General features: G+C 46.2%; 1 protein-coding gene across 1 annotated transcript in view; it reads left to right on the top strand.

The window, feature by feature from the left end:
- Positions 1-13984, top strand: part of sh3d21 (SH3 domain containing 21) — a 99818-nt gene that overhangs the window by 62170 nt on the left and 23664 nt on the right. The window contains exons 11-12 of the mRNA XM_080211607.1: positions 3905-3973; positions 9553-9673. Coding sequence (XP_080067733.1) covers positions 3905-3973; positions 9553-9673 — 190 coding nt within the window. The remainder of the gene's footprint in view (positions 1-3904; positions 3974-9552; positions 9674-13984) is intronic.

Consider the following 13984-nt stretch of genomic DNA (forward strand, 5'->3'; position numbering starts at 1 on the left):
TCCCAGCAAATCACCAGTGACTCCAAAGTTACCAAAGCCTTCAGCCTCCCACGGCTAACACCCAAATTCGCAAGAGCATTTATCCCACCCCCACACCCACACATCCCACCCACGCCACTACCCTTTCACAGAGACCCATGTGTCCCCTTGCCCTCCCAATCCACTCGACACATTTCAATCCCCCATCCACCCAGGTTGCAGGGAATGGCGATGCCATCAAACTTCTCCTTACAAGAAAAGAGGCCCGGAAAACCAGGTCAGATAATGTCCAGTGGCACACAACCATATTCTGGGAACAACAAGTCAGCATTTCACTGGAAAACTGGAAACTTCCCCAGCAACGACAGTTCTTTATGTTTTAGGTTAGAACGGTAAGCTGATGGGAATCAGCCATTAGGAAGAGGAAAAGGCCATTCAGCCCCTCAATTCAGTTAGACAAGGCTAAAAGCTTCACTCCATCTTGTACCTCCATCTCCTTGTCCTTTGACACCTGTACACAAGGGTCAGCAATTCTTTTTTACCCAAAGAACCTTTAAAAAAAATTGCTGAAAGTAAGAATGATTATAAGATGCGAGGCAGAGATTTGCTATTTCTAAATCAAATTGACACCTTGCCTGGTGCCATAATTTGCATATATAATAAGTAAAACATATTGGGGCTGATTGTGAGATCTTGTTTGCTGTGTGAGAATATCAGCGGGTGCTCAAGATCCAGAAGTTATAGTTCTCACCAGCAAGAATGTTCGATTCCCGGCTTGGGTCACTATCTGTGTGAAGTTTGCATGTTCTCCCCGTGTCTGCGTGGGTTTCCTCTGGGTGCTCCAATTTCCTCCCACAGTCTGAAAGACGTGCTGGTTAGGGTGCATTGGCCGTGCTAAATTCCCCCTCAGTGTAACCCGAACAGGCACCAGAGTGTGGTGACTAGAGGATTTTCACTGTAACTCCATTGCAGTGTTAATGTAAGCCAACTTGTGACACTAATAAATAAACTTGAAATGCTTTTTACTTTGCGTGTATCTCACTCTACCCCGTGCATTCTGATGCAAGGTCCCACGCACACTTTCGGGAGTTCAGAGGCATGTACGTAGCCAATTCCCAGATATTGTGTTGGTTCCCTCTCTATAATTTGTCTTTTGCAATCAGTAAGCAGCTGGAATTGACGGCCCCTATCCTGTGTTCTCGTGACTGACATACCCCATCGTACGAGGAGTCCCATAGATGCGAAGGACACTGGGCAGCTTGTGGAACAGAATCTCTCAATGTTTCTCCTCCACTTCTTTTGTGTGTGGTGCTGGGTGAGCACTCAGCTGCTCCCTCCCTGTGTCACCAGCTGGATGATGCCACTCAGATCAGCACCCACTATGGGAGCCGGGCACCTTGGTACACTGTGCGTCAGTCACTCTGAAATTTCTCAAAGGATGGTTATTTACAGTGAAAAACACATACAACAAACCACATGCAGGGCCATGGAGTCACAGTGCACAGAAAGATGCCTTTCAGCCCATTGTGTCTGCACCAAGCACCTATCCATTCTAATTACATGTTCCAGCACTTGGTCCGTAGCCTTGTATGTCAAGGCGTTTCAAGTGCTCATCTAAATACTTCTTAAATGCTGTGAGGGTTCCCGCCTCTATCACCCGATAGAGTGAAGAAAGTTTTTCCTCAAATCCCCTCTAAATTTCCTGCCCCTTACTTTATTGACCCCTCTACTAAGGGAAAAAATGCATCCTATCCATGTCCCTCATAATCTTGTACCCCTCAATCAGTCCCCCTCAGCCTTCTCTGCTCCAAGGAAAACAACCCCAGCCAATCCAGCCCAACAACATCCTGGTGAATCTCCTCTGCGCTCTCTCTCATGCGATCACGTCCTTCCTCTCGTGTGGTTACCAGAACCACACTCAGTGCTCTAGGCTGTGGTCTAGTGAGGGTTTTATTCAGCTCCATCACAACCTCCCTGCTCTTATATTCTATGCCTCGACTGGTAAAGGCAAGTATCCCATTCGCTTTCTTAACCATCTTATCTACCTGTCCAGCCACCTTCAGGGATCTTTGGACACGCACACCAAGGTTCCTCTAGTCCTCTGTAGTTCCTGGTATCCCAGCATTGATTGTGTATTCTGTTGCCTCGTTAGCCCTCCCAAAATGCACTGCCCCACGCTTTTCATGATCTAAAAAGGAATAAAATCCAACAATGGCCCAACAGATGCAAGCTCTTAAAATTAGGATGGAAGCAGTACAGTTTTAAACCCAGCAGATTACACAAAACATTGAAGGCCACAGGACGAGATGGACAGACTCTTAAACAAGAATATACAATCCTTAACTTTATAACAAGAGGAGCCGAAGCAAGGTAGAATCCTGAACCTTTATAAAACGCTGTTTTAAGCTCAATTGGAAATTGGGGTGAATTCAAACACCCAAAGATAGGGTAAGCGACATATTCAAATGTAAAAATCTGATCACTAATCCCAAGCTGCCTATTTTTGGGTCTTATAGAGATGGAATAAGCAATGGGATGTTAACTCTCAAGGAGGTGGGTTGGCAATTTAAGTATCTTATTGAGATTGGCAGCCTCTGATGTAACCTGTGTTATAGGGTTTACACTGGTCGGTCCAATTTAACTGGCCGTGGGAATCGCGACAGTTTCAGGAAGAAGGTAAACGGTTTTACAGCACTGATTGTGGTCAATAGAAAGATCCCCAGAACCAGAAAATGTTTTAAAAAGTTAATTTGCGGGATGTGCAAGTTTCTGAAAAGACCAGCATTTATTGCCCACCACTAATTGAATCCACCTCTGGGTTTATCCCCTCCCCGGGATTAGATATCTGACTGGGATTAGGTGCTGAACTCATGTGAAACTGAGGCCTCAAATTATCTTGATGTGAAGACTGTTCAGTCTGCAGGCGGCAAAGAACATAGAGAGCATCAGCCAATGAGAGGGATAGAAACATAGAAGATAGGAGCAGGAGGAGGCCATTTGGCCCTTCGAGCCTGCTGCGCCATTCATCACGATCTTGGCTGATTGTCCAACTCAATAGCTTAATCCTGCTTTCTTCCCATAACCTTTCATCCCATTCACCCCAAGTGCTACGTCCAGCCACCTTTTGAATACATTCAATGATTTGGCATCAACTATTTCCTGTGGTAATGAATTCCACAGGCTCCCACCACTCTTTGGGTGAAGAAATCTCCGTCCTAAATGGTCTACCTCGAATCCTCAGACTGTGACCCCTGGTTCTGGACTCCCCCCACCAATGGGAACATGGTATTATGGAACTTTGGCACCCAAAACAACAGGGAGCTGGCATTCAGCTTGGCATCATCAGTACATGAAATGGTTTGATCTGCTTCTGGTTGACGTGATACGGTGCCATGCGAACACGGGGCAGCTGCTCTCTGCGACATTGCTGGGTTTTTAACAGGAATCGTGTTGGTTACACGACCTCTTTTCACTGTGCTCAGGAAACTGCATGAAACCACACAACATGTGACTCAACCTGTGGGCTCCCAGCCAGAACTGTGCGAGGCTGCAGTTTGCAAAGCCACATTGCAGCGAGGTACTCACAGGGCTTTCTGACGATTGCCTTTGGTTGGGGTTTTCACTGAGTGTGAGTGTGGGGGGGGGAGCGGGGTGGAGTCAGGACCAGGGAAGTATCAGCTTGATTTTTGAAAGAGGAACTTGTAGCATCCAAGGAAACTGTGTGTTTTCCTCTTCTGTGTACACTTCAGAAGAAGAAGCCAGGAGCGTTCGATTCTGCTGCTGAGGACTCGGATACAACTTAACTCAAGATATGTGTAGCTATGGAACTTAGAATCCATGCGTGGCAGGTAGTGCATGCCACACTCAAACTGCCGTCTCACACTTTCTTCCCGTCCGTACGAGAAACGTTTCTATTTTGTTTTAGCTGCTAAACCTGACGCCATGGCAACAGTGAAGGCCCCAGAGAAGTCCACTTGGAAAGACGACCACAAAGGTACGTGTAGAAAATCATACAAACTTTCCATGTGAGCTAGAAAGGGAAAGGTAGCTCGAAAGGGGCCTTGCTCATCCTTTAAGGTTCTGTCTTTAAGGTCGCTGGTTCGCTCTGTCAGTGTGGTCACAAAAATAGTCTTCCGTCTGAAGAGTATTTTATGAATGGCGCTGCACTCAACTAGGAGGGAGAAGCCTTGACGTGTCGCCGGGTGACATGGGCACCACTGGGTTTATACACGTTGCTGTGCCAAGTCTATTAGCTGAGAGGCTAATTGGTTCATGATTTTAACAATTGGCAAAGGAATTATTCACGGGGACAGCTCTTCATTTTTTACAATAGTTAAACAAGAGATGAGTGGGCAGGACTTTCTGGTTCCCCCCCCCCACACCCCCTTTGTGGAAATCGTGGCGGGCGGGACGGAAAATTTGTCCTGACTGGCAAAAGGACTGTTGACTTTGGGCGGGAATGTCCGGAAAATCCCACCCCAGTGAGTGGGAGCTAATTTAACAATGACATTAGGGGATCAGGGGCTAGGGTTTGTAAGGGTCATGCCTATTGTATGGTGGTCAGTGCAAGTCCCCTCCCACTCAAACGTGGATTGTGTGCATCTCGCTCACAGCAGTGTGGGACATTGCAGTCCTTCATAGACTTGCGGAGCTGAGAGGAAGAGGGGATGAATGGATCCTGTCTCTTTTGTGAATGCCACAGCCAATTCAGCTCAGCTTCTTCTGCTGTAATTGGGTGGCAACTCACCCTATTACAGAGTAAATGTGTGGAACGCACACGGCTCCCAGATAAAAACAACTCACATTTATGTAGCATCGTTAAAGTAAGGAAATGACCAAAGACCCGTGTTATCAAACAGAAATTCAACACCGAATCGCAGATATTAGATAGAAGGAGATATAACCAAAAGCTTGGTCAAATAGATTGGTTCTGAAGAGTGTCTTAAAAGAGCAGGAAGAGGTCGAGCGATGGAGACATTAAGGAAGGGGATTCTAGAACTTGGGACCTTGACAGCAAAAGACATGGTCACTGATGGCGGAGCATTCGGGGGTACCCAAGAGGCCAGAATTGGTGGAGTGAGAGCTGTGAGGGTGCTGTGAGGCAGGGGGAAGTTGCAGAGATAGGGAGGGGCTCTGAAAACGAGGATGCGAATGTTAAAAGTCAAGATGTTGTTCAACCAGGAATCAATATGGATCAGCCAGCACAGGGCAGCTGAGTGAGAGGAGCCTGCTGAGGGTTGGGACTCAGGCAGGAGAATTTTGGATGTCCTGAAGGGTAGAAGTTGAGAGACCAGCCTGGAGTGTACTAAATTAGTCCAGTCTAGAGGTACCGAAGGCGTGGATGAGGGTTTCAGCCGCTGAACTGTGGAAACAGTGAAATTTAACGAGGTTACAAAGGTGGAAATAGATGCTCGTAGCGATTGTGTGGGCTCTTCTGGAAACAGAGGCATCAATAAGAACATATGAACATAAGAAATAGGAGCAGGAGTAGGCCATCTAGCCCTTCGAGCCTGCCCCGCCATTCAATAAGATCATGGCTGATCTGAAGTGGATCAGTTCCACTTTCCCACTTTCTCCCCATAACCCTTAATTCCCCTGTCTATCAGAAATCTATCTACCCGTGACTTAAATATATTTAGCGAGGCAGCCTCCACCACTTCAATGGGCAGAGAATTCCAGAGATTCACCACCCTTTGAGTGAAGAAGTTCCTCCTCAACATCGATCTGAACTGCCCCCCCCTCTTATCTTGAGGCTGTGCCCTCTAGTGCTGCTATCCTTTCTAAGCGGGAAGAATCTCTCTACCTCTACCTTATCCATCCCTTTCATTATCTTATACGTCTCTATAAGATCCCCCCTCATCCTTCTAAACTCCAACGAGTACAGACCCAGTCTATTTAGTCTCACTTCATAGTCCAACCCCCTCATCTCCGGTATCAGCCTAGTAAACCTCCTCTGCACTCCCTCCAAGGCCAATATATCCTTCCGCAAGTGCGGTGACAAAAACTGCACACAGTACTCCAGCTGCAGCCTCACCACTACCCTGTACAGTTGCAGCTTGCAATGATAGTGGAGAGGCTGAGATTTAGCAACAGAATGTCACAATAAATCTTAGACCAAAGGCTGTTTGGAAATCTGTGGGAACATAAGACACAGGATGGAATGGGTCAGATAGGAGCTGGAGATAATAGGTAGACAGCGATATAAGGAAGTGATCAGAGATTGCCTTATTAGTGATATTTATGAGAACAGTCATGAGGCAGCACTAAGCAATGAAAATGGGAAGCAGTGTTCATATAAAAGAAGCAATTTAATTAGGAAAGGAGTGCGGTAAGAAAAATCAGTGTGAAAAACAGAGGCGCTGAAATGGAAGTTGCAGCTTTACGTAGTGCTTGGGTGACGGTACAGAACAAGGATTTTAAAAGACAAATGTAAGGAATGGAACAAGACCAGTGGCTGGAGGAGAAGTAATCAGAGGAGTAGGAAGACAGAGAAAGGTGTGGTGTAAAAATAAAAACTAAACTACACAAACAGCAGTTGGAGCAAAACAAATGGTGGACTGTCTCATCAGGAGAAGTTTCATTGAAGGGAAAGCACCATAGAATCCTACAGTGCAGGAAGAGGCCCTTCGAGTCTACACCGAACACAATCCCACCCAGGCCCTACCCCCACTAATCCCTCTAACCTACGCATCCCTGGATACTAAGGGACAATTTCTTAGCATGGCCAATCAACCTAACCCGCACTTTGGGAGGAAACCAGGGTACCCGGAGGAAACCCACGCAGACACAAGGAGAATGTGCATACTCCACACAGACAGTGACCCGAGCCGGGAATCGAACCCAGGTCCCTGGAGCTGTGAAGCAGCAATGCTAACTACTGTGCTACCGTGCTGCCCCCACTGTGCTACCGTGCTGCCCCATCTCACCATCATTCCTCGGTCAAGGTCAGGTGTCAATGTGCTGATCCACAGTCAGCTCATGGCAGGGTTGTTATGTACAAGTGACTGTATACTCTAGAGGAGATTCCTCACTTACAGAGAACCAGAATCGGGAACAAAGAACAAAGAAAATTACAGCACAGGGACAGGCCTTTTGGCCCTCCAATCCTGCGCCAACCATGCTGCCCCACTGAACTAAAACCCCCTACCCTTCCAGGGACCATATCCCTCTATTCCCATCCTATTCATGTATTTGTCCAGATGCCCCTTAAAACTCACTATTGTATCTGCTTCCACTCCCTCCCCCAGCAGCGAGTTCCAAGCACTCACCACCCTCTGTGTAACAAACCTGCCTCGTATATTTCCTTTAAACCTTGCCCCTCGCACCTTAAACCTACGCCCCCCCTGGTATTGACTCTTCCACCCTGGGAAAAAGCTTCTGACTATCCACTCTGTCCTTGCCTCTTATAATCTTGTAGACTTCTATCAGGTTGTCCCCCAACTTCTGTCATTCCAGTGAGAACAAACCAAGTTTCTCCAACCTTTCCTCATAGCTAATGCCCTCCATACCAAGCAATATCCTGGTAAATCATTTCCATACCCTCTCCAAAGTCTCCACATCCTTCTGGTAGTGTAGCAACCAGAATTGAACACTGTATAGACAGTGAGAGACAGAGAAGAGGTAAGAAGACATCTTTTTAAAAAATTCTTTCACGAGATGTGGGGCATTGTTGGCCAGACTCTCTGACCAGCATTTGACGCCCATCCCTAATGGCTCTTGAACTGAGTGATTTGCGAGGCCATTGCAGAGCACAGTTAACAGGCAACCACATTAGTGTGGATCTGAAGTCAAATGCAAGGATGGCAGCATTCTTTCCCTAAAGGATAAGACTGAACCAGCTGGCTTTTTACAACAATCCACAATGATTTTATGGTCAATATCACTGAGACCAGCTTTCAGTTCTGCATCGGTGGGATTTGAACACCTGTCCCCAGAGCATTAACCTGAACGTCCGGATTACTATTACAATAGTATCGCCGCAATGTCACCGTCCATCCAATGGGCATAAACTCAGCCAGGTGAGGGGCTTTACTCTCTGTGGACTTTACAGGAGTTTACACTGAGACACACATTGGCTGCAGAGTACGAGACAAGAGTGAATCATTCCTTTTTAAGAATGTTACAGAAAAGTTCTTGCTGTTGATTTTCCTTTCATTGCACCGGGCACCCTCTGTGCCCCACAATGCCCGTACTACCCGCTGTGAACAACAATCTTCAGCTTAGCAGTGCTAAGGGAGGAGTATTGTCCTCGGCAGTTGCCTGTTCACTGATACATCCCCCTGATTGCAGTTACAACACAAACAACAGTAACACTTAACTCAGTGTGATATTTCTATAAACTATTATTACAGGGAAGTGTTGAGTGTAAGAAGCAATCTGTGGTCTCATTGGTGTGTGTTAACAATGTATGAAAACACTAGCAAGACAGACGTGTGAATGGTAGACGGTGGACGGTTACAGACAGGAGGGCAGCGTGGAGTGGGCAGAGGCCAGTGCAAGTGTAGCGGGCAGTGGGGAGAGGGTAGCGAGCGGGGTTCAGATGGTACCAGTGTGGCTGTCTGATAAGACTTGTCTTGCAACGTCAGTCTAGACTCTAAAGTTCAGTTTGTCTGGTCAGCAGATACGAGTTTGCTGCAGAAACCTGCAGAATGGTGAGGAAATTCTCAAACAAACAGAACACAGGCAGGAAACCAGAAACACTGCATCATATCTGGGCAAACTCAAATTGTGTTAGTGCATGTGTGAACCAATAGGTTAAAATTTCCCTTCGAAAGCCCCAGCTACACCAGCAAACAAACCCTCTCTACTTCTGACCTGATTATTAAAAAGTTAACAATTGAGTGGAAGTAACTTTCTCTCATCTCCTCTCCCCTTCCCTCCCCTCTCCTTTCCTCCCCTCCCCTCTCCCTTCCTCCCCCCTCCTTTCCTCCCCTATACTCTCCTTTCCTCCTCTCTCCTCTCCTTTCTTCCCCTCCCATCTCCTCTCCCTCTCCCTCTCTCATTCTGCCTCTTTTCTGTCCTCACTAATCCTCCACAATAGTTCTGATGTTGTCACAAATTGAGGATTAATCTGCTGTGAGGACTGCTGAGAGAAAACTCACTGGGGTATTAAAATAATGTCTGGCTTTTTCAGCTTTCACAGAAACCTTTTTGTTAGTTATAATAGGATTGAAAATAGGGAAAAGGCTGTATGACTGATGGTCAAGGTTCATCTGCTCAGATAACAAAGAGTCCATTCACTTCCCAATAGGTATGGGAGGCCGTGCACTGTAAGAATGGACATGGTAAGTGACCATTAGTGGGAGTGTTTGACCGGAATTTTACCAGCCACCCAAGGCTTGTAAGATCACGCCAGAGGCCAGCAGAAAATGCTGTGCGCTGCGCCCGCCCCGATTTTGGGGTGGGCGTGCTGGTAATATCAGGGCCAATTCGTCTTCCAATCTTTCCCTCTCACTTTCTGCCTCTCACTTTGTACTCATGTCTGTTTGATGTCCACTCTTTCCCCTTCTTTCTATACCCTTGTCTTTCTGTTTCTCCTTCTCTAACTCACTGTCACCTCTCTCTCTCTTGCAGATGAGAAGAAGGATCCCAAGAGTGAATGGTCAGACGCTGCGGGCAAACCCAACGCCATGTCTCACAGAAAGGTGCCACCTCCTGTAAAAGTGAAGCCAGTGTTGACAAGCCTGCCAAACAAGTAAGCAGAGCAATGTGCTGTTTATAATCAGGCGAACAGTGTCTGCACCATCCCCATTTCCATCACTGCTTCATCTACATGTCATTTCTCAGTGTTAAATTAATAATAGGTAATACACGTTGAAAAATGTATCAAATATATTAGGTGATTGGGGCACTGTTAAATGTAACAAGGGAAATGTGAGAAACTCTTCATTCTAATAGGTGGCACGGTGGTTAACTCTGTTGCCTCACAGCACCAAGGACCCAGGTTCAATTCAGGCCACGGGTCATCGTCTGTGTTGAGTTTGCATGTTCTCCCCATGTCTGCATGGGTTTCCTCCAGATGCTCTGATTTCCTCCCACAGTCCAAAGATGTGCGGGTTAGGTGGATTGGCCGTGCTAAATTGACCCTAGTGTCAGGAGGATTAGCAGGGTAAATGTATGAGGTTACGGGAATAGGGCCTGGTTGGGATTGTGGTTGGTGCAGACTCGATGGGCCAACTAGTCTTCTTCTGCGCTGTAGGGATTCTATGATCATAGTTGAAGGCCTGGGACAAAATGAGCCTTTATATCTGGGACAAGACCAGCCCAGCCATCCTTTTAGATACTATATTCTTTATACTTTTCTTACTCACTATCATGTATTTCATGACTTATTTTGGTCATCAGCAATGACTAGCTTCATTGTTGTATGGTTCCCTTTGGGCAGCACTGTTACTTTCACATCTCTTTCTCTACCACCTGCTCAGCAGTATGGCATCTTCATTTATGGTCATTCATTGCCAATGTTTCTGCCGGGTTGTTACTTTTTGCTATAGATCCAAGTTGATGGCTTTGGGTCCAGTTTGCACGTGTCTGCGCAGGTTTCCTTCAGGTGCTCTGGTTTCCTCCCACAAGTAAAAAGTCTGACAACACCAGGTTTTAGTCCAACCGATTTATTTGATAGTAAACTCAGTAGCTTTCAAGGTTTCCCTCTTCGTCAGGTGAATGGAGAGTTCTGGCCTCAGACAGAGCATATAAAGCACAGACAGTTTAGAGATTACTGATTCCTCCCACAATCCAAAAATGTGCAGATTAAGAGGTTTGGCCATGGTAAATGCTCTTTTAGCAAATTAGTGCAGACTCAATGGGCTGAATGGTCTCCTTCTGCACTGTAGGGATTCTAAAATGTTTTCAAAGTTTATTTATTAATCTTACAAGAAGGCTTACATTAACACTGCAATGAAGTTACTGTGAAAATCTCCTTGTCACCACACTCCAGCACCTGTTTGGGTACACTGAAGTAGAATTTAACATGGCCAATGCATCGAACCAGCACGTCTTTCAGACTGGGAGAAAATTGGAGCACGTGGAGGAAACCCACGCAGACATGGGGAGAACATGCGGACTCTGCACAAATAGTGACCCAAGCCGAGAATCGAACCCAGGTCCCTGTGCACACTGGTGTACTGCAGCACATTGGTGTACCAGTACACATTCATGTACGGGAGCACACTGGTATACCAGAGCACATTGGTGTACCAGAACACAATGGTTTGCTGGAACACGCTGGTATACCGGAACACACTAGTGTACCAGAGCACATTTGTGTACCAGAGCACACTGGTGTACTGGAGCACACTGGTGTACCAATGCACACTGGTGTACTAGTGCACATTCGTGTACCGGAGCACACTGGTGTACCAGAGTACACTGGTGTACCGGAACACACTGATATACCAGAGCATATTTGTTTACTGGAGCACATTGGTATACTGGAGCACGTTGGTATACCGGAGCACACTGGTGTACTAGTGCACATTCGTGGACTGGAGCATACTGGTGTACCAGAGTATACTGGTATACCGGAGCACATTGGTGTACCAGTGCACGTTGGTGTATGGAGCATACTGGTGTGCTGTAAAATAAGATTCAAAATCATTCCAAATTTGTGCAATTAAACTAAAACTAACATACAGAAGCAAAATATTGCATATGCTGGAAATCTTACTGAAAAAGAAAAAAGTTCTGGGAAAACTCAGATAGTCAGGCAGTATCTGTGAAGAAAAACAGTCAACATTCATGTTGATAACCATCTCAAAATATTAAACCTTGTATGCACTGGATAAATTATTTGTGAACCGTGTTTTTAAGGAAATCAAAGTCCCTTTATGTAATTGATATTTATATTGTGTTTACATTTTTCCAAGTTAATGGCCCAAGTTTTGCGATAGCTGGAACTGAAACTATCAGTGCTCGGGATTACATGTTGGAAATCAGATTTTTGGGACCTACTCATGCGCAGTAAAACATGGAAACCCACGTCTCCCGATTCTCCCCCGATCACTCCTTCTGACGGTAAACTTTGGCAGAAAATCTCTCCGATAATAAGTATTTTGCAGAAAGCAACAGAGGGTGTGGGTCAAATTCTTTGTATAATACAGAGGAGTGCCGTGATAGATAAAATATTAGGAACCACTGCTTTCGAGAAGAGAATCTGCCTTCCTGACCTGGTCCGGCTTACATGTGACTCCAGATCCACAGCAATGTGATTCACTCTTAACAACCCCGTGAAGTGGCCTAGCAACCCATTCAGTTCAAGGGCATTTCGCAATAGGCAGCAAGTGTAGGCCTTCCTGGTGATGCCCACATTCTATAAAAGAATAAAGAAAATAAAATCTGATTGAATTTTGTTTTGGAAGAGTGACGACAGTAACGGAGAGAGGAATAAGAACATAAGAACATAAGAACATAAGAAATAGGAGCAGGAGTAGGCCATCTAGCCCTTCGAGCCTGCCCCGCCATTCAATAAGATCATGGCTGATCTGTTGTGGCTCAGTTCCACTTTCCCGCCCTCTCCCCATAACCCTTAATCCCCTCTCTTATCAAAAACCCATCAACCCGCTTCTTAAAAATATTTAGCGAGGTAGCCTCCACCACTTCAACGGGCAGAGAATTCCAGAGATTCACCACCCTTTGAGTGAAGAAGTTCCTCCTCAACTCCGTTCTAAACCGCCTCCCCTTTATCTTGAGGCTGTGCCCCCTAGTCCTACTGTCTTTTTTGAGCGGGAAGAGTCTCTCCACCTCTATCCTATCCATCCCATTCATCATCTTATACGTCTCAATGAGATCTCCCCTCATTCTTCTAAACTCTAGCGAGTACAAGCCTAGTTTATTCAGCCTCTCCTCATAGCTCAACCCCCTCAACTCCGGTATCAGCCTAGTAAACCTCCTCTGCACTCCCTCCAGGGCCAAAATATCTTTGCGCAGGTGCGGCGCCCAAAACTGCACACAGTACTCCAGCTGCGGCCTCACCAATGCCCTATACAGCTGCAGCAAGACCTCCCTACTTTTATATTCAATCCCCCTCGCTATGAAGGCCAGCATCCCATTCGCCTTCCTGACCACCTGCTGCACCTGCAAGCAATGTTTATGGATTTTATTCATATGGTCTTCGAGAGGCATCTGGTAAAATTCCTCACGAGAGACTGTTAACGAAAATTAAAGGCTTCCAAAGGGGCTTTGATAAAATGCCATATAAAGTTAAAGTTACCACAGTCCAAGGTCACCATGGACCTTCAACAGATGATGAGGTGTCAGTTGAAGAGTCATCCTAGCTCGAAGTGTTGGCTCTATTCTCTCTCCACAGATGCTTGTAACACCAGGTTTAAGTCCAACAGGTTTATTTGATAGTAAACCTGTTGGACCTAAACCTGGTGTTGTCAGACTTTGTACTGTGTTTACCCCAGTCCAACGCCGGCATCTCCACATCATGTCCACAGATGCTGTCAGACCTGCTGAGATTTTCTGTTCTTTGTTTGAGCTAACCAACTCTCAAGGTTACTACTCAATATCATATCTCATGGTGTTGAGGACAGAGGATAGTCTAACAAAAAGGAAACAGGGTTGGGATAAATGTTGAGAAGCTATAGTGTGTCACACAGCTCACAAAGGGCAGCACAAAGGGTGGCACGGTAGCACAGTGGTTAGCACTGCTGCTTCACAGCTCCAGGGACCTGGGTTCGATTCCCGGCTCGGGTCACTGTCTGTGTGGAGTTTGCACATTCTCCTCATGTCTGTGTGGGTTTCCTCTGGGTACTCCGGTTTCCTCCCACAATCCAAAGAGGTGCAGGTTAGGTTGATTGGCCATGCTAAGAAATTGACCCTTAGAGTCATGAGATGTGTAGGTTAGAGGGATTAGTGGGTAAATATGTAAGGATGTGGGGATAAGGCCTAGGTAGGATTGTGGTCGGTGCAGACACAATGGGCCAAATGGCCTCTTTCTGCACTGTAGGGTTTCTGTGATCCTATGATCAGTGCTGGGGCCTTGACTATTTGCTATCTATGTTAA

The sequence above is a fragment of the Carcharhinus amblyrhynchos genome, chromosome 24 (assembly GCF_965287045.1).
Source record: "Carcharhinus amblyrhynchos chromosome 24, sCarAmb.v2.hapA, whole genome shotgun sequence".
Taxonomy (NCBI): Eukaryota; Metazoa; Chordata; class Chondrichthyes; order Carcharhiniformes; family Carcharhinidae; genus Carcharhinus; species Carcharhinus amblyrhynchos.